The sequence below is a fragment of the Apus apus genome, chromosome Z (assembly GCF_020740795.1).
Source record: "Apus apus isolate bApuApu2 chromosome Z, bApuApu2.pri.cur, whole genome shotgun sequence".
NCBI lineage: Eukaryota > Metazoa > Chordata > Aves > Apodiformes > Apodidae > Apus > Apus apus.
Genome location: NC_067312.1, coordinates 35,815,521 through 35,836,894, shown reverse-complemented (window position 1 = coordinate 35,836,894; position 21,374 = coordinate 35,815,521). Strand labels below are relative to the sequence as shown.

The following is a 21,374-nucleotide window of genomic DNA, read 5'->3' as shown; positions in this document are numbered from 1 at the left end:
CTCTCTCTTTTTCTCTCTCTCATTCCCTACCTGGGTGGGAGGGGGAGGAGATTGAGAGCATTGTTGTCCAACCTGAGTCAAACAGTGACACCCTGGACAATGCAGAGGACTCCTGGTGAACTGACGGGAGCAGCTGCTTTCAGCAAGGGACACGTAAGGCTGGATATACAGTGATTACCATCAACTGGGTACTAGAGTCCAGTGCCTTACCTCCAGGTACCTCAGCTCAGAAAGCAGAGATCATTGTCCTTACTCAAGCTTTAGAATTGGCAAAGGGAAAGAAAATTAAATGCATATTTGGTGTAGTTCACACACATGGAGCTGGATGGAAGGAGTGTGGGCTATTGACTAATGAAGGGAAATGAATCAAACATTCTGAGGAAATCCTAAAGCTTTTGGATGCCATACAGTTGCCTAAGAGAGTGGCAATCATGCACTGTAAAGCCCATCAGAAAGGGAATACTGACCAGGAAATTTGAAACATACTGGCTAACCAGGAGGCATGATGAATAGCTGAAGTGGGGCATTTGAGGTTGCAACTTTGGTCCCAGATGGTGAAATCCAAACTGATATAAAACCTAAATATTATCTAAAATTAACAGAGGATTTGGAGGGAAACATTTCAGAGGATGGGTGGGCTAGAACAGCAGATGAGCGACTGGTAGTGCCTTTTGCCTTACTACGGGCCTTAGTAATGGCAGAACATAGAAAGACTCACTGGGGAGCTGAGGCCTTGTATAAATTTTTGAATAGACAAATAATGGCTTGAAACCTGTATACCACTGTGAAGCAAGTCTCACAGCAGTGTTAGATATGCTTGCAAAACAACCCCAAAAATAATTATCATGTGCAATTGCGGACAGTTGGCAAAGGAAATTTTCCAGGACAGCAGTGTCAAATTGCTTTCTCAGAACTACCAAGGAAAATGGGGTTTTGATATCTATTGGTTATAACAGACACTTTTTCAGGTTGGCTAGAAGCAGTCCCATGTAGAACCAACAAAGTAAGGGAGGTAACTAAAATGTTGCTACATGAAACAATACCACGCTTTGGGGTACCAGCAGTAATACCCTCTGATAGAGGACCACATTTTTGTGCTAAAGTAGTTCAACAGGTAAGCCAGATCTTGGTATAGACTGGCAACTGCATACCCCCTTATAGGCTCCAAGTGAGTGGTCAGGTGGAGAAAATGAACCACTGAATAAAACAACAAATAGTTAATCTGGAACAGGAAGCCAACCTTCCCTGGACACAATCTCTGCCTTTAACCTTACTGAGAATAAGGGCTAAGCCAAGAACCAAAGAAACTCTAAGCCCATTTGAAATAATGTATGGGTGGCCATTCACAACTCAGCCCATGGAAAGTACTCCTCAATTAGGTGAGGAGAGCCTATCCCAATACGGTATTTCTTTACAGAAACAATTAAAGAGAAAAAACCAACAAGTGTTGGATACCAGGGCAAGGGGTTTAAACAAATCAAGTCATAATTTGTTGCCAGGTGATTATCTATATGTTAAGACAACAACCCACACTACAATTAAGATACAGTAATATTACTACCTGCAGTTGTAGGGTTTGTATATGGTTGGGATTATATAATTTATGTGCAAAAGAATTTGCACAGTAACAGAAAAATTGGGGATTGAATTAGAGATTAAGGGTTAAATTTGCCAAACCTACATGATGATGTAGAATAGAACCTGTTAATGTTTGTTAGAGGTATTGTGTTAATCTAAGATGTATCTTGCCTGAAAGCCCAAGAAGCAGGATTCAGCTGGGTACATCTGTCAACCTGCCAGAATGAGGAACAACATGACCCAGCACAGCGAAGAAGACCATAAGACTTCCTCCAAGAGACCCCTGCCCTTGACCACCGAGAGGCACTGTAAATGTGGGAATGGGCTTAGCTTTATGTTAATGACTTTGGGGAAATGATTTAAATATTATAATGAATTTGGGGAATTAATCTGAATAATCCTTTTTTTTTTTTTTTTTTGTTAGGTAATGCATATGTATATATTTAAGTGAATAAATATGTATTGTTCTTGTCTGTTGGTGTGCGTGTTTGGAGGAGCGATCCCCTGCACACCCAGCACTGCAATAAGGAATACCTGTTTTATCACTTCACAGGGCTATAGAGTCTATTTCTTAACTTCAAAGGTTTTCTTAGAAATGACAGGTTTTTTTATCACTGGATCTAATCCTGCTATTAGAGCTGTAATATGATTAATTCTGTTATTCCACATTACATATGAAATAACTTCATAGTCTTTAATAAAAACAACAACAGCAACAGTAATGGTAGTAATAATAATAAATCATAATTCTCATACAATTAGGATCAGAGTTGGTTATTCAACAGCAGGGCAGTCTGAGACTGCTGTAAAATTATTCCAGGTTTACCCTAAAATAACAGAAAGCAAAAGTAAAACTCTTTTATTTTGATTTTCTGGAGAAATGTAGAGGACTAAGTACATCCTATACATGTGCATGTATAAGAAACTAGGTGGCATTTAACACATCCCAGATACACTCCTCATCAGTTTCTTGGGCTAGTCAGACTTTTTTTTGACTCTTTAATAGGCAATGTTCAACTAAAAGTTACTTTTAATTGTAGCAGCATTTTTTTTTCAGTGTTTTGTAACAAAATTTACACTACCTTTCAGAGACAGTGACTACACTTCCTACTGCTGATGGACCTTACATAGTTGCACCCTTTCAGCTTCTAGCTAAAGGTAGGTATCCTGGTTATGGACGTTTTCAATGTCTAACCTTTTGATATGAAAATGATGTAAGTTTTGTAGTGGCTGTCATGATTTTTCACAGAGCAGGACTCCTGTTGTCCTGTGCTGTAGAAGAAATGTTTAAAGCAAGACTAACCCACCCAAAAAAAAGAAAAAACAAAAAAAAACCCCAAAAACTATATGAAAAGATTAAATGGCTGTAAGAATGGAGGGAAAGCAGTGATTCTTCTGCATTTTCACTTTTCTGGTTCTTGTGAAGCTGGGATCCTTGGGTTGGGGAGGAGGAAAGGATAGCAGAAGAGGAGGGCCATTCCACATGTGAAAATAAAAGATGCTGCCCAGACTGCAAGCATCTCACCCATTAATGTGACTTCAGGGAAGCAATACTCATTTACATTAGGTAAGGAATTGTCTATGGTATTGATGGACCCCACTTTTTTGGAAACACTGCACAGCATCTTATTATCTGGCCACATATTTAATAAAAGACACAATAGTTATTTAGAAAACCCTGATCTAGTCATCTACAGCAACATGTACATTTTGCTATTAATATTGCAGAGAGAAACAGCCTTAAATAACCATTGATTATGCATCTAAGAAAGCAAAGACTGATTTTTTTTTTCTTCCTTGCCAGAAGTAACAAAAAGGAACATTTGTGGAATTCTCACAAGCAGAAGACAAAAGTTAAATTGAGAGAGAACCAAGTATGAGGATTAATCTACCAGGAAGAACAAGTGAAAGGGCCAAACATTAAAATGGGGTATTTCCCCTTCAGCAGAAAAAAATACAAAAATCCAAGATATATATATATTTTGTTGTTGTAGCAGCAAAACTGGAGAACAGGAAGGAGATTTTGTTTTCATTAGTAAAAGTCTTAGTAGGTTTCATAGATTATTGGTGTTTGGTGCACAGGCATTTCACAGGATGAGAGGCCATGCTCCTCTGCCCAGTGCTGCAACATGGCTGGCATTTGTCTAAAACCCAAAGTGTGAAAGTGTGAGGGAAGACGGAGTTGCAGTAGCAGGTGGCTGCTTGAGTGAACTAGCAAGGGAGAACATCCAGTTAGAGATATGGCAGGCAGTGGTGGGGACATATCAGGAGACGTCATAGTCCACAACCAAGTGAAGTCATCAGGTGAGAGGATAAAAAAATGTGTGGTGACAGAGAACAAAACAGATTAACTGGCAATCACAGAAATTGAAGAGAAGTCATTCACACATTTACAGTATATTTTTTGTGAGCACCACATAAGGCTGCTTCTTATCAGAAAGTTGTGAAATGAAATAAATGAAGTGTGGCAGAAATATTCTTCACATGAATTACCAACAATCCACTGATAGTACTGTGGTCTGGAATAATCCCTCTGGAGAAGGAGCTTCTTAGAAAACAGAAGGTGGTGGCACAAATGTTACACAGCAAGAACGCACCACTTTGTTCTTCCATAACACCAGAGTTTCCCTTTCTTTTAAAAGGGCCTTTATAGAGGTCAAGGAAGAATGCTGCTTTCAAAGAAGGCTCACCATCAGTTATCTCAAATGTTGGGCTTTTTTTCCTTTCTGAACTGCTTAGGTAGTATTAGTTGTTGTTGTGATGGACAGTAAAACAGCTGTTGTCTTAAAGCATACCATTAGGGCAAATCTAGTTATGAACTTTCTGATGCAGTACCTCTACTGTCATAAAGATACAATTGGTCAGCAGGGACAGATTGTGAGAAGAATACTTAATGTTGTTCTAAATTCAACACACCCAAGATATGAAATTATTCACTGTGAGGAATGCAGCCTGAGTTTTGTTTTTTTTTGTGGTTGTTTTTTTTTAAGTGGCCACCCTCAAAAAAGATGCTGTAATTGTAAAATAAATGGAAAATATTGATGAAGAACCTGAATGTTGAAGATAATGGGAAATATACATTCAATGTGTTTATGCATTTAAAAATATTCTACCAGTCTAGAGTATACAAGAAAAGGGTTTGTTTAGCTGAAATTCCTCAGGGACAGTAGTGTTAGTGTAGTTGTCTATTTTCAAAATACTTAGCCACAGCGACAGTTAAGAAATAACATCACTCTTCCTCATTGCAATAGTGCAGCTGCTTTCAACCTTCCAAGAGTAAGAAGTCTCATGAGAATGCCAATGAGTTTGTTTTAGTAGTGGATGCTTCTGAGCTCTGTTCCTAAGGGGAGACTTCCTCAGAAAGGTATGCTTGGGCCAAAGCAGAAATCAGCCTGACACAGACCTTGAATGCTCTGCTCTTAATTTCCAGGCCACTACAGACAGAACACTGAATCATTTTGCCATCCAGATTCCTGTGCCTTCAGTTACAGTTTTAAAATGTTAAAAAACACACACAAAGAGACTGAAATTAGTCTGTCTCATTAGACAGTCTGGAATTTTGAGAAACTTGTCCACTCAGCTGAGGTCAAGAGGTCTAAAGGCTAGCCTTCTTCACATCACAAATGAGAATAGCCCAGCAACAGCCTACTCTGTTTCATTTACTGCAGGACTGCTTCTGACTCAGAGCAAAAAAAAACCAAAGAGAAAGGAAACAGGGAGGAAAGCATTCAAAGTGACATAGAGTGACCGAAAAAAAATAGGAAGCCAATAACACATCAAGTTTACATAAATTTGAAGGAGACTGAGCACAGAAATATGAATTTATGCTCAAAATTTCCTGTGATTTGTGTTTAGTACTGAACAGAGATGGTGAAGATGTCTGCCCCTCCATCAACCTGTAGCCTACGCATGGTCCAGAAGACTAAAGTTTGAGGTAGATAGGTTCAAAGGAGTAGCAATATATAAGTAAAAGAACAAAGGTAATTGAAATACAAATTAAGATACCAATACACTGGCTGAATGATCAATACATGTTCATGCACTGTGGAGTGAAGGGTTAAAAACTCTCCATATCTCACTTTTAAATAACAGGGAAGCTGAGGCCCAAAGAGAGGAATCAGCTTGCTTAGTCTTGCAGGAAATCAAAGGCAGATTTTCTGGTTTAGCACCTCATCCACTGCTATGTGGCTTGTGACTTTCAGGGAGAAATATTCCTCAAAGATTATGTAAGATAATGGAAAACCTTGGTATATCCAAATTAAAAGCTAAATCATTATTTTCTTATGATGTTTTAAAATGTGATCTGCTACTGCACCTAGCTGTACAAGACAGTTCAAAAACTGAAAATACATTCATCCAAAAAAACCCCAAGTAAATAGCATAAAGTGAGGAAATAAAATTTAAATTTGTACACCTCTTCCAAACCAGGTACAAGTAACCAACTTAAGAGAATGAAAACAGATTATTAAAATGAAAACCTATAATGATACAAGTATAGAGCAGGAGAGAGAGTGAACATGTGAGAGAGATCTGAGGGGAGGGGTCAGGAGGAAAGGCATCAGAGCAGAGCTTCTCTCCTTACTTGGCACAAGCCACTGATGCACATGTCCAGGGATTCAGTGTAGCACCGGGTGCCATCCAGAACCTTTGGTGCCAGCTCCACAACCAGAGCTGCTCCTCTGGCCTGGCACTTCAGCGAGCATGGGTTGTCGGGGTCATTAGAGACAGGAATCCACTCGTAAAACTGCCCTTGGTACTTGACATCATTGTGAGCAGAGCACTGCTGGGCACGAAAATCACCTGCTTCTGGTGGGCAGTCCTGCAGCAAAGAGAGAGGAAAAGGTCAGCAGGTCTGTTCAGACCAGCCAGTTGCAGTAACATGCAGCTGGCTGCGCTCCACAGCTGCCAGATGTAGAGAGTGTTTCTGTTTAGACAAAGACAACAAATCAAAATAGCTACAGCTACACATAATTCAATGGGATAATTATACCTTTCTTCTTTCCACAAAACTATTGAAAGAACATCAAGACTCTGTGTAAATATGCTTGGGACATAGGATATGCACTGTATGTGTCTTAACCACAGCCCTGAAATACTTCTGCTGAATCTCTTTCCACTTGTGCATGTGTGTGGAGAAGTGTGCATGCACAGCCATACTCTTCCAGACAAATTCCCCTCTATGTTCGAAGAGACAAAAAAAATAATTATGTGCTTTAGTTTTTTGTTTATTTAAGCTCTCCTCACTAACTTTTTTTTTTCACGTCAGTGAGGTAGATCAGTCTGTACGACAAGAATCAGAAAAACCTGACACATACTTCCATTTCTTTAACCTGACATTTCACAACTTGTGTAATTACCTAACTATTATTTTACTGAGTAGGCATTTAAAAAGCCCCTTTGTTAATCCTTCATGAGGTTTGTGAGATATATAAACCTTACTCTGAACTCAGCACACTTGATATAAAAAAATCAAAGACTATTCATACTATTTAAAGTTTCTTGGTGATGAGAATGTGAGGCTCTTCTTACCCACATACACTTTCTTGCTACCATGTAGTATTAAAGAGCAATAATCCAGAGCTCATTCATTCTTTGTGAAAATAGAGATTAAAAGTCCAGGCTTGTAACTGGAATTTTACTGCTGGAAGACTTAAACAGCAGACAGTTTTTCTATTTATAGGCTATGGAAGATTAAAAAAAAAACAACAGCAACAAAACAAAATAAAACAAAACCAAACCTCACCTATAAAATGTTAGTAGAGCTTCAGTTTAATTTTAACATATCCGGAAAAAAACCAACAAAAACAAATCCACAACAACTTAGAGGCAATCAGGCCCTTTTTGTGATCTGGGCAAACTCCTGATACAAGACAAAGTTCGTACAGTAGCACAGAGAGGAGAGCTGAAAAATATGTGGAAATTTCATTATTCCTCTATAGCTGTGTATTTAGAGAAAAAGTGGTCTTTATGTTCTGCTTCTAAGCAGAGAATGAATGAGACAGTTACAGCTTGACCCAAGATCTGGTTTAACTCTATTTTCAAATAGAGAAGAGAGAAGCAAAGAAGAACACTGTGGCCTTATTTCCTGCCTCAAAATCTTCTGGTGCATACCCTTCTCTGATTTTTTCTGTCCATAAATGAATACAATCAGGTCTATTGGCTTGGCTTAGGCTTGTTGCAGAGATCCAAGCCAACTCTCTTGTTTGGTTCAAGTTTGGCTTCACCTTCAAAACTTTCTGGGTTTCAATAGCTTTATTTTTATAACGACAGAAAGCCCAATTAAAGCACACGACATACAGAGTTCATAGTCCTGCTTTGTACAGCATTCAATACTATGTTTGTTGTATTGGATTTTATTTTTAAATCAAAGAAAGAAAAAATGTACAGTCAACATAACAAGCTTTCAGGACACGGCAGGTGACCAGAACCAATGTTAAATACTTCTAGTCTTTGATATCATGATCAAAATAAAACAATAGATTTAAATAGTAGAGCTAGTGTTTAAAAAATTTTCATGTGAAACTTGAAGCCATTCAAATAATACATTCAAGCAGTAAGAAATGCAGATGTGCTTACTTATCTTGGCACACAGATATGAAAAAGGGTCCCAGTCTGGCCCACCACTTTTCTCCTGCTCAAATCCTGAATTCCTTGAAGACCTGAAGGCCTTGGAGATCCTTTTCTCTGCAGTTAGTAAACAACATGTTCTTGCATCTACACACAACACCTGAATAATCTGTGCAATATTATTCATCAAAATGGATAATGAAAAAAAAAGTAGTGGTCTGAACATTACTCAACCTTACATACAGGTCACTGGGACTGAAAAATTAGGAGCTGAACAGAGCTTGGCACTACTTGTTAATCTCTGGTCCATGTGTTATTTTTTTTCCTGTTTAAACATATTTATTTTTTGTATTATATGTCAGTGGGTATAAGATCCTCTTTGTGCTGGGTTTTGTGCAGTCATATAATGAAAAACAGATACAAGCTCAGAGCCTGTAAATGAGTATTCTACTTTAGAAACAACAGATAAGGCAAAGCCAGTGTTTTGTTGCATATTTGTTCAAGGAGTAAACGGCTGCTTTCTTCTCAATACTTTACATACCTTTAGATAAGAGCATTTGCTGTTTTGAGGCTGTCTTCCTGTGTCTCATTTCTGCCATGGCTTCTGGATAGAAGAAACTATAGACTTTGATGCCACAAGGTCTTTTCCCCTTCTAAAACAAACCAGTCTGCTTTTAGTATGTGTATGGGGCAATTGGTGGAAGGGGATCCTCAAGAAGTGCCAGCTAGCACTGCTTTGCTGGCCTGAGTGCAGTTAGGTTCACTTCCCCTAAGGGTCTGATCCTGGCAGCTACCCAGTAGTATGCAGTTTGTCTACCTTAACAACAAATTGACAGACAAGGGTATGACCACACTTTGAGACAGCCAGATGTTACAGGCCAACTCAGTGCAGCAGTGAACCCGAGGTAGCGTATCTTTGCATGTGTTTTGTAGTTCTGCAACGTCTTTTGCTTACCACATCCTCACAGCCTGTGTTTGGCTCAGAGCACTGGTATCTGGCTGCAAAAGCTCTGCAGTTCTGCTTCAGGTTACTCCAGCTTCAGTGCTATATTTAATTCTTGTTGGTTTTATTTTCTTTTGGAAATTATCTATGGGCCCATGCAGACAGGAGGAACTGCTGCCATTGCGCTCCTTGAAGAATCAGAAAGAGCTAATAAACTTGAAAGTCTTGTCTAAGTCAATTTATCTTCAATCTTCCTATTAATTAAGATTTTCTAGGGAAGAAAATTTCCAGTGAATAGGAAACAACTGTTCCTTCTCTGACTGTGTGAGTCCTAGATGGCTGTTTCATGACCTTTTAGTTCGTGAAGGGCCAGAAGACACCCCTGAAACACTGAGCTTGTGCTGGATACCTATAACCTGTGTTCATCCTATCAGGTCAAGGTTTCGTCCACTGCAATGAAAATATATATAATTTTAAAGATTATCAGAAAGACCTTTGATGTATGAAACCTATTTTAAAATAAACACTGGAGTTCTATCATCACCTCCTAGACACCTAATGCTGGCCATATTATTACGGCTTCATTCACTTCTTCACATTCCAAATTTTTTTTTTTAACTTGACCTCCTTTTTGACCCTACTGTAATTCATAACGTCCGTGGAGTTTTGCCATGTTTGAATCCCATTCAAAACAATTGCTATTAACCAACAAATTAACCACAGTGGAAAAGATGAATCCCAGATGTCCCTTGATTGTGATAGGCAGATCAGATTTCATGGGACAAAACAAGGTCAGACTTTTTAAAGTTTACTTAGTGGGTGAAATGTGGAAGATCATATCTAAGCAGTGATAGATGGAAACAGTCGAGGAACCTTAAAACAGTTTACAATATATATGCTTGTATATTTGCAGAGGCCAAGAAGGATTTACTATACCTGGAGCTTTTCCTATGTGCAAAAAATGACTAACAACTGGACTACTCTGTGTAGCATCTGACAGAACAATGTATTGAATCAGTTCCATGAAGTACTTTTTAATAGTCAAAGATTCACAGGCCTGCTTGCTGAGAAGATAGTAAATCCAGAAGTCAAAGCTGCTACCATTAGCAACATACTGAAAGCACTTGTTTCCAAGTATGAAGAAATAACTCCTACGTGACAAACTGAGGTTTTAAAATGCACCCATTTAGAAATAAGAAGGTAGTTACTAAAATCCAGTATTTTGAAGAACAGACTGTAGTCACAATAAGTTATTCGAGTTTGGAAGAATTTCCACTTAAGAAGTAAACTGGCATTAAATAAATCTGGTGTTGACAAAGTGATACATGTAGCATGTATATATATTTTTTTTTTCTTTTATAATACCTTCATTTTTACTGCAAAATGAAAAATGGGACAGTGGATTGCAAAAGACTTCAAATAGCATGGTAGAAAAATTACATCCTTATAATAATTTCTGTAGCCCTGAAAAAGTTCTGCCCGGTAATGATGCATCTCATACATACAAGCCAATGCTTCTGAGAATTCTGTTCTTATATGGAAGTTTAAGTTTGACAGTTTCCAACAGGCTGGGGTTTGGTGCATGGAAAAAAGATACTTTCATTTTGTTGAAAGTGAGATGGGCAATATAAGTGCTGGTGTGTACAAAATGTAGCATGAGATGATAAGAAACAGGGATGGAAGTAGCTTGTCTGAATGTGAGCCAACAAACAAGGGATGTCATTACAGTTGGTGTTTCAGCCAAGTGAAGAAAGTGAGGTATATATAAAAAAGAGCTGCAGGTGGTTTTTACAAGTTTTGGTGGTCTGATTAATGGGCTCTACCATCTACAAATTTTATCTTAGGCTTAACAGAACTGCTCTAAACCTTGTTGAAAGAGCTCGTAATGTTGTGCAGCTTCCAGTATTGTCTATTTTCATGTCAAACAGCAAAATCTCAAGAACAGCTTTAAATGTCTCATGCGTCTCAATTTTTTTTCTGGTCTCATTCAAAAAGCAGTGCAGGCCAAAGAAAAGTATCATGAAAAATAAAAATATCTTAAATCACAAAATGTGGTTTGGTAACTGAGGGGAATGAAGAGACTACATATTCCAACAAACATCTGTCAGATAGATTTTCATGTAACTGGGGCAAGACAAAAGTATAGCAGAAGGACTGAGAAAGAGAAACAGCAAATGAGGTGGCACAATAGCGAAGGAAGGAAGGAAGGAAGGAAGGAAGGAAGGAAGGAAGGAAGGAAGGAAGGAAGGAAGGAAGGAAGGAAGGAAGGAAGGAAGGAAGGAAGGAAGGAAGGAAGGAAGGAAGGAAGGAAGGAAGGAAGGAAGGAAGGAAGGAAGGAAGGAAGGAAGGAAGGAAGGAAGGAAGGAAGGAAGGAAGGAAGGAAGGAAGGAAGGAAGGAAGGAAGGAAGGAAGGAAGGAAGGAAGAAAGAAAGAAAGAAAGGAAGAAAGGAAGAAAGGAAGAAAGGAAGAAAGGAAGAAAGGAAGAAAGGAAGAAAGGAAGAAAGGAAGAAAGGAAGAAAGGAAGAAAGGAAGAAAGGAAGAAAGGAAGAAAGGAAGAAAGGAAGAAAGGAAGAAAGGAAGAAAGGAAGAAAGGAAGAAAGGAAGAAAGGAAGAAAGGAAGAAAGAAAGAAAGAAAGAAAGAAAGAAAGAAAGAAAGAAAGAAAGAAAGAAAGAAAGAAAGAAAGAAAGAAAGAAAGAAAGAAAGAAAGAAAGAAAGAAAGAAAGAAGCTAGTAAAAAAAATCCTACTCAGTTTGGAATTTTTTTTTTTTTTTTGCATGTTTAATGTAACAACCCAGCTAGGTACAAAAACATGTTTTCATTGCAATCAGAGTAATTTTCTATAGAAAAACAAATTAATCCCTCTCTCCCCCCATGATTATATTCTAAAATGGCTTGAAAAATACTTGGAGTCAACATGAATAGGAAGAAAAAAAAGCGGATGCCATTCAATCCTAAATCATCTTCAGATTGCCTCATTCCTTCTTTTAATATTTACACATGTAGCTCCATATCCATTATCTTTCCAGTTTATGATCAACACCAGGCAATGCAAGCAGTGAACACACTGGACTAGAATTGTCTTTTGCAGCTTAGAAGTTTTACAGACAGCTGTATCAATCTGTTTTACAGCCTATAGTATGCAATATAGTTCAGCATTCCTAGAATTATACAGGTCACTGAAGGAAGAGATGGACCACTCTCTCCCTTTGCCTCTCTTTTTATCCCATTCTTCAACCCCTCACCTCATCCTGCCCCCATAACTTAATTTCAGGATGAATTAAAACCAGCTGTAGCAAAATCTTGCAAATGATAGTGCCTATGAAGTTGTGTTCATTACTCTAAAAAGTATTCTTCCAAATCTCCAGTTTCACCTTTGAAATACAGTTTGTTTTTAGTGTATGTGACTGTTCTTCCATGTAAGCATACATTAATATAAACAAAAAAAATGTCAGTTAACAGAAAGACAGTCTGCAGAAAATAAAAAGTCTGGTTATTTTATTAACAGTTTGCAGGTTGTGCACAAGATAGTGGTAATAAAAGCTTGTATTTCAGGACTCACTGATTTCCACAGGAATCTAACTGGAATTTTCCACAATGCATGATGGCTAGCTTCATTTGCAGGGGTGGAATGGGGGGATTTGCTCTCATTTTCCTTTAAAGCAAGAGACTGTCATCTAACAGATGAAAATATAGGTCTTACTGAGCCTGGAAGCTTAAGTGGATGAAATCTTAAAATCTTAAGTCTGAGTTAACAATAATACACGTAATACTGTGTGCCTTTTCCAGTGCAGAATTCCATGACAAGCCACAGGCTTAATGAGTTGTTTCCAAGACCCAGTTTGTGTGTATGTATCCCTGGATTTTGGAAACAAAGCCACTAGACTTAATTAAAGAGAAAATATATGGGTTTTTTTACTACTCTGAAAGAAACAAACAGTATTTCTGTGGTACAGTTACACGGTTCAATAACAGAATGAACTGAAGTGCAGAGATGCATGTCCAGCATTCCAAAACTGCTTTAGGCTTCTATTGGTCCTGCACAAACTATTTCAAAGTGGTACCTAATCCCAGGAACATGGGGTTGAAGACAACTATGGCTGTGGGAGGATCCTGCCACAAGTTCTGATGTTGATGATGGTGGCAGTGCCATTGCAATGATATTGTGAATACTGGTGCAAAGTACATCAAATTAATAAAAATGATACGTGGGAAAGCATAACAGCTGAATCAAAGACTCAACATGATTCAAAAATAGAAAATACTTTACCCTGAAATCAAGTATCTGCAAAATGAATATGGATGAGTACTTTCCTCATAACATGAGGCCATATTTTGAGAGCCTGGTCAAAGTATGAGGAAGTCAGAAGCTTGAGAATAGTTTGATTTATTGCTGGTTTTGGAAGTTTTCCAAAAACAAACAAACTCATTTCATCCTTTTACTAAGGAAAAGAGCAAGGTAGGACAATCCATCTTCACCATTTTTTATTTTAAATTAAAAAAAGGGTATTAAAATAATAAAGGCAGTCCTGGGTCTTCATAATTCAGTGGCAAAACTGTCACTGATTTCAGCATAGTAAAGCACTTTGAAAATTTCAGTTTGGTTTACTTATAGCCAAATACAAGGTACATAAAGGAACTGCCTGACAAAATTACACAGTTTTATTTTGAAGGTAAACTGTTCATGAGCGTATTTCCAAAGCAGAACCTGAGCTAAAAATTAAACTAAAAGAATTAATTCCTTATCGTGGAAAGTTGCAACCCTTAATTATTCTAAAATAAGAGTTACAACACAGGTAAGACCCTAGCCTCTCATGAGGGTGACCCAGATAATGGCAGCAGAGCAGGATGCTAGTTTGTCTCACTGCTCTTAGTGTACACAAAGGCAGGACAGAAGGGGACTGCTACAATGTGCATGCATTCATAAACCAAAACATAACCGATAGATCTAACTGTAGTCCAGTTACCCTTTATAGTATCTCTCTTGTTGTTCTTCTTCTTTTTGTGTCATATTCCACTGACACAAGTTAAGCTTCCTATTTCTTCCACTGTCACGGTGCAGCTGAAGAGCCTCAGAGATGGAAAATGATCTGTTAATTAGCCAGCAGACCTATTTATGGACTACTTTAGTTGCTGTCAGTTAGTGAAGCAGATGTCTAGACTGATGAGAGATTTCAGGAACACAAGGGATATACCCAGAACAAATTTCAGAGGAAGAAATGTGAGAAGTTTTACTGCATGGGAGACTACCACTTGGACAGAAGCAGTTTCTTCCATTATGAACTGTGGTCTATTGAAGAAAATATAGGCTAAATATGAGGAAATGTATTCTTTTTTTTTTTTATCTTAAACTTTTAAACTTTTTTAGACAAAGCACCTATTGAAAGACTTCTGAATATGTTCCTATCAGGCTTGAGAAAGCTTGGTCCATTGCATGTTTGATTTCATTTTCCATCTTTACTGGTAAAACTGACATTTCTCCATGTAATTTGAGAGCTTTTACTATTCTTGGCACTCAATAAAACTTTCCATATGGAAGTCTATATTTCCATTTTCACCAGCAAAAACACACTTTCACTTATGTGAGCACAGAAGTTGAAGGCTCTTATTTTATTGTATTGAAAACTATATCCACCACATATATATATATATATAAAAGTAAGAGCCTTTACAAAGGCCAAAACACTGGTGCAGGCTATCTAAAATGGCTTTTCTAAGACATACACAAGAGTTCCAATGCTGGGAAGGCACAGGTGAACAGAAACATGTATCTCTTACTAATTTGTTTTCAGCCCTTAACAGCTTAATCCTCCAGCCTGACAGACTGCCCAATGTGAACCAGCTGGTTACCAAAGTAATACTGCGAAAACAAATGGTCTTGATTCTGCCAGGGGGTTGTAAAGAGCAACTCTGAAGTTTCACTGACTATTTGGAAAGGCTGCATCTGCAATCCCTTCCAAACAGTCTTAGCATCATGCTATACCATATTGTATTCAGCTTTTCAAGAAACTGCAGTTTGCCTCTGGTCCTGTGGTATGAAGGCAGTTTAGATAGCTACAGTATTTTCACTTTCACATTATCAAATTATTTTTTGTAGTATGGCCATGACTGTCTTATGTGATGATTAGTATCATATCAAAGCTCTGCTTCACTTACCACATTGCTGCACGTCCTGTACCGGATGTTTCGCCCTTCACAGGTCCTGTGTCCAAAAATTAAAAATAAACGCACAAATGTTATTAACTGAATATAAAAACCAACCACATAATGTTTACTATGTTAGTATCTTTTCCTACACAGATCTCAAATCACCTAATCCCCCACTAGCCCACTTCCCTAAAGTAAAGGGTTCACTGTCCCTGTACAGGTATTGAGGTGTGAATTCTACAACTCCTCATTTTCCTACCTCTGTTTTAAAAATGAGTTTCAAGAAGGTGGCATCAGTTTAAAATTTATGCTGGAGGTCAGAGTACAGAATGTAGCCGGAAATCAACATCTGTATCACATTAATAATACCCTGTGTCTCCTAACTATCCACAATATTTTCACAGCTCTTCCTCTACCCAGGCACATGCCTGAGCACTGGCACCGACTGAGTAGTTGGGCCTTGTCTGCTGGGGAACCACCTGTGCACTGAGAGGAAGGAAACCTGTTTTCAACTGTGTGAAATGACAGGCTAACAGGGCACAGCTATTTCCTGATTCTCCCTAAAAGGGAGAAGGAGAGCATAAAATTCCACTTGCCCCCCTGCTCCTGATCCATCAAGCCCCTCACTATTCCCAGATTGCTGCTGCAAACCAGCATGCAAAGAGCAGCTGAGTCCAGCAGAGGTCAAGGAGAGCAAATGCCCCGATATGTGCTCTCCTCCCTTTCCCCAACAGAAGACCCATACTAATCTTGATGTTGGCAGAGCTCCCAGAAGAAAGTTCAGCACCCAGATATCTTTCTAGCACTCAGCAGGGTGTATTCTGAGTACTCGACCTTAGGTGAAGATTCATGTGGTTTTGAGTGCAGATAGCATACTCTGTTGAGGTCCTCAGTACAAATCAGAATGCAGGGTTTGTCTTCTAAAGATTATCCATCAACAGAACAGAATGTCTTACATTTTTAATTTCTTAATTTCACAACTTTTTTAATTTTTCCTGTCTTTTTTTTTTTAATTATTTTTTGGCCAGGATTTAACATGCACACATTCCTTGAGGACTAAGTGCCTGCCAAGACCGAAGTTTTAAATCCAAACTATTTTGAAGTATCTAAGAGAAAGAACAGCAACTTTCTCCTTCATTTTTTCAAAAACAGAAAAACTTTTTCCATACTGAGTTAACTCTAAAATAAACCGAACAAATTTCCTTTAAATTATTAAAGTCATCCTTCCTCCCACCTTTCTCCACAAGACTTAATTGTGAAATTCTGCCAGTAATCATTTACATCTATATGAGTAAAAAATCAGGTCAAAACACAATTTTGCAGTCATATCACAGTGGTGTAGATGATTGCAAAAAAGATAAACTAGTAAATAAACCCCGTCACTTCTTTCAGGAGAAGCATAAACAGAAACACAACATATGTAATTGTGTAGCATTTGATGTATATAGAATGTTATTAAAAACATAATACAAATACCACTAGTTCAATGCTTTTTTAAGGTTATATAATTAATTCAAGTACATTTTACTTATTTCAAGTGTACACAGAAGTGAAAAGTGTGCTCAGAATATCTAGCATTAGCAAAAACAGTTTTAGCAGGGCTATAATAAAAATTATAATCACAGTAATCAGAAAAAAGTGCAATGTGGGCCCAGACGGAAACTGGAGACCTGGTCATGCAGGACATAGAGAAGGCCATCCAAGTTGGAGAAGGGAAAGGCATGGACTGTGAAAAGGAAGATCTCCCCACTGTGGGAGAAGAGCAGGCCTGTGATCATCTGAAGGACCTGAGGGTGCACGAGTCCACAGGACCTGACAGGATACATGCACAGCTCCTAAAGGAACTGGTCGCTGAAGTTGCAATGCCTCTGTCCATGATATTTGAAGTCTTGGCAGTCTGAAGAAATCCCCACTGACTGGAAAAGGGGAAACATAACCACCATTTTCAAAAAGAGAAAAAAAGAAGACCCGAGGAACTACAGACCAGTCAGTCTCACCTGTGTGCCCATCAAGATCGTGGAGCAGATCCTCCTGAAAGCTCTGCTTAAGGCACATAGAAAACAAAAGGGGTGATTGGTCACAGTCAATACAGCTTCAGCAAGGGCAAATCCTGCCTGACTAATTTGGTGGCCTTTTACAATGGGGTGACGGCACTGGTGGACAAAGGAAGAGCAACCAAAAACACTTACCTGAACCTGTTCAAAGCCTTTGACACTGTCCTGCATGACATCCTGAACAGTACGGATTCAATGGATGGATCACTCATTGGGTAAGGAACTGGCTGGGTGGCCAACTCAAAGAGTTGTGACCAACAGCTTGATACCCAGATGGAGACCTGTGATGAGTGGTGTTCCCCAAGGGTCAGTACTTGGACTGGTGCTATTTAACATCTTTGTCAGCAACATGGACATTGGGATTGAGTGCACCCTCAGCAAGTCTGCTGATGACACCAAAATGTGTGGTGAGGTCAACATGCTGGAGGGAAGGGATGCCATCCAAAGGACCTTGAAAGGTTTGAGAGGTGGGCTTATGCAAACTGCATGAAGTTCAACAAGTTCAAGTACAAGGTCCTGCACCTGGGTCGGGGCAATCCCAAGCACAAATACAGGCTAGGGGTAGAATGGATAGAAAACAGTCCACAGGAGAAGGGCTGGGTGTGACTTGGGTGTGACAGTGGACAAGCTCAACAAGAGCCAGCAATGTGTGCTTGCAGCCCAGAAAGCCAGCTGTGTCCTGGGCTGAATCAAAAGAAGTACGGACAGCAGGTCAAGGTAGGTGATTCTCCCCTTTTACTCTGCTCTTGTGAGATTCCACCTGTAGTACTGTGTCCAGTTCTGGAGCCAACATAAGAAGGACATGGAGCTCCTGGAGAGAGTCCAGAGGTGGGCCATGAAGATGATCAGAGGGCTGGAGCACCTCTCTTATGAATACAGGCTGAAACTGTTGGGGTTGTTCAACCTGGAGAAGAGAAGGCTCTGGGAAGACCTCACAGAGGCCTTCCAGTACCCAAAGAGGCCTACAGGAAAGCTGGGGAGGGACTTTTCACAAGGGTTTGTAGTGAGACAACATGGGGTAATGGATTATCACTAGAGGAAGGGAGATTTAGGTTAGATATTAGGAAGAAATTCTTTAGTGCATAGGCACTAAAGAACTAAAAGACACTGAAACAGGTTGCCTAGGGAAGCTGCGGAAGCCCCATCCCTGGAAGGATGAAGGCCAGGTTGGATGTGGCTGGGAGCAACGTGATCTAGTGGGAGATGTCCCTGCCCCTGCAGCGGGGTTGGAACTAGATGATCTTTAAGGTCCCTTCCAACTCAAACCATTCTATGACTCTATGATTGAATTCTGGATGCAGCTAGTGTTGTGATGATCCTTGAATACTAGAAACCACTCTTACAAAACTCCACTTGTTCCTTCTCCGAGACCAAACTTGGGGGTGTTTGGTGTTTAAGCTCAGTAGTTTCACAGTTATTACTCATCAACCCAAAGCAGACAAACTGTTTTTGGTCTGAGTTGATGTTTTCACAATAGATTTTCAAAGCACTGAACATGCAAAGAAAGACCACAGCAGATTAGTGAGACCATGTTGTGAAATAGAGTCACCACACATCCTTTGACCTCTGCAGGATATAAATAAGAACTCACATCAGCAAGGAGTAGACACAGCCACTTGGAAAATTCTGAAATAATCCCAAATGGCAAGTTTCATTTAAGAGAGCACTCAAAGAATGGGAGCAGTAACGGGTACTTCTACAGTCCTCTGTGTTTCCTATACACTGCAAAGAATTTTGCGGAGGGAAAAGGTAGCTGAGGGTTTTGCTTGACAGGCAATTATTATCATGTGAATATGAAAGAAAAGCAAGATATTGGGAATCGTGTTTCATTTTTCAAGCCTAGTCACTTGTTTCCAGTAAAGCTTCTCAAAGTTTAACAACTTTTAATATATTAAAATATTCACTTCTCTTAATGCAAACAACCTGAAACCCTGGCATTTATTTCTCCAAGCTACAGTTTGTAGAAGGAATCCCTCCCCTTAAAGGTCTAAAGTAATTGTGGTCAACTAGAATTAGAACTATTGCAATAATCTATGCCAGAAAGAATGGCATTATTTAGAGTCACTGAATGTTATTTATAAGTAGCAGCTGGCATGCAATGACACTCCCTAAACTTTTAGTAAAATATGACTGGCTAGTCCAATTAAAATAACAAAAATTGAAATTAAGAAGGATAAAGGAAAAGAAGGAGAAATATCTGTCAGACTGCTTTCAGACTACTATTTATTTTTAAGTATTTAGTCTTGTGCATTTCTTTGTCATGAAAAAATATTTTTTTCTTAACAATCTTTAAAATGTGTCTTTAACTTTAGATTTGTGCATACAACACATATTGCAGATGTGCAGAAGCAATTATAGTCACAAATGTTTTTCAGTTGCTCACCTGCCAAGAAAGACAGAAAAAAAAAGCAAGAATTAAAGAATTGCCTTTCATGAAAATCATGGCAAGAGGTCTCTTCAGAGTCCAGAGGAAAGAAAATACGATACTAAATCTCATCTGGCCTGCTGTATCATAAAGGTAGCACCTAGAACATATTGCAGGCCCATAAATGCTATCACCCCAAATCTGAGCATGCCTGAGCTTGAATCTGGATCCAAATTTTCCAGCTGGTCTTTACAAAACAGATGAAATGACAAGTAACCCAAGTTCTCCACAGTTTGAGGAAGTTTGGACCTATGTCTGGACCCTGTGTGTTAGCCCAGCTTCACTGAGATGCCTGTGCTTCTTCATGTACAATCCATTGCTTGGGGCTTCAGGGAATCACATCTTAACTTCTTTTGTAGGTAGTAAGGCTTACAAAACCTCCACACCATGCAAAGGCCTGGCTGATTTAATTATTTTCATTTAAATCTCAGAACTGATTTATTGAAAGAATTACGAACATACAACAGCTCTTTCGGTGAACCTGGATTTACAAACAGTACATCATCCAAGTGAAGGCTTCACTGACATTTCTGTTAGGGAGACTGTTTCTCAAGAGAGACAGATCTATGAGGGTTGTATCCATCACTCACATGTAGGTAGAATGCTAACTACCACTCATCACTACACAGATTAGTTTCCCACCCAAAGCACAAACATGTAACATCCTTGTGGCAACTCTAGCCATGGATTACACAGGAAAACAAAACTAGGAAAATATTTTTTAGATTTTTAGGTATTTCACTGAGGTGCAGAAGCCAGAAATCACGAGAGCCAGCATAATGTGACTAACTGGCTCTCTAAAGATGACCCGCAATCACTCCACAGACTACAGTGGTGATCTAGATTGTGTAAAATTTGCAGCTTTTTATAGTGTTGATATAAATTTAAGATTGTCACTTGCTGCTTCTGCCATTAGGAAGAACTAGAACTGTAATCTTTCTAAAAAAAAAAAAAAAAAAAAAAAAAAAAGGAAATGCTTCTCTATCAAATGAAAGCAGGAAATGTACTCATGATTACATATTTGACTAATGCCACAGTAAGTAGAATAAAAATTTCCTTTAAAGAATAGGCTAGATGACACAGCTTTAACCAGAAGCAACTACAAACTAAACATTATGAAATTTACTTCCAAGTATTTCAAATCACCCCATATGGATGGATGATATCCTTTATTGAGTAAACCAGCTACAGTTAGCAACTGAAGTGGAAAACAGTCCAGCTATTGAGATATTCTGAAGGTCATTTTCAATGAAGTTACACGCTGTAATAGTTTACAGGTGTAGTTTTGATAAGGGTAATAGGAACCATCCTCTAGAATAATTGGTAGCAGAGGTGACCTAAGAATTTTTTGACACTGACTGTATTCCCATTGAGTGACATTGTGTGCTTATTCTGAACACTGTTCACTTTTATGGACATAATCAGTAATTATGACAGCATTTGTGCAAAAATATTTTGCTCTTTATTCTACAGGCAGCAAAGGGCTTATTCTAGAAGTCATAAAAAAGCCACAGTATTTAAAATTGTATTTCTCATTGGCATAGGAACATTTCATAAAGTGACATAACTTGTCTTATTTAACAGTGCCAGTTTAAAGCAGATCACATGTATATCAATAGACAATACTTGTAGTAATTTATGTTAGCTTCTATCTGATAAAGA

General features: G+C 38.7%; 1 protein-coding gene across 1 annotated transcript in view; it reads right to left on the bottom strand.

The window, feature by feature from the left end:
- ADAMTSL1 (ADAMTS like 1) overlaps positions 1-21,374 on the bottom strand; it is a 327,073-nt gene that overhangs the window by 154,358 nt on the left and 151,341 nt on the right. Inside the window, exons 4-5 of the mRNA XM_051643555.1 lie at positions 15,243-15,288; positions 6,161-6,397 (exon numbers count right to left, since the gene is read on the bottom strand). Coding sequence (XP_051499515.1) covers positions 6,161-6,397; positions 15,243-15,288 — 283 coding nt within the window. The remainder of the gene's footprint in view (positions 1-6,160; positions 6,398-15,242; positions 15,289-21,374) is intronic.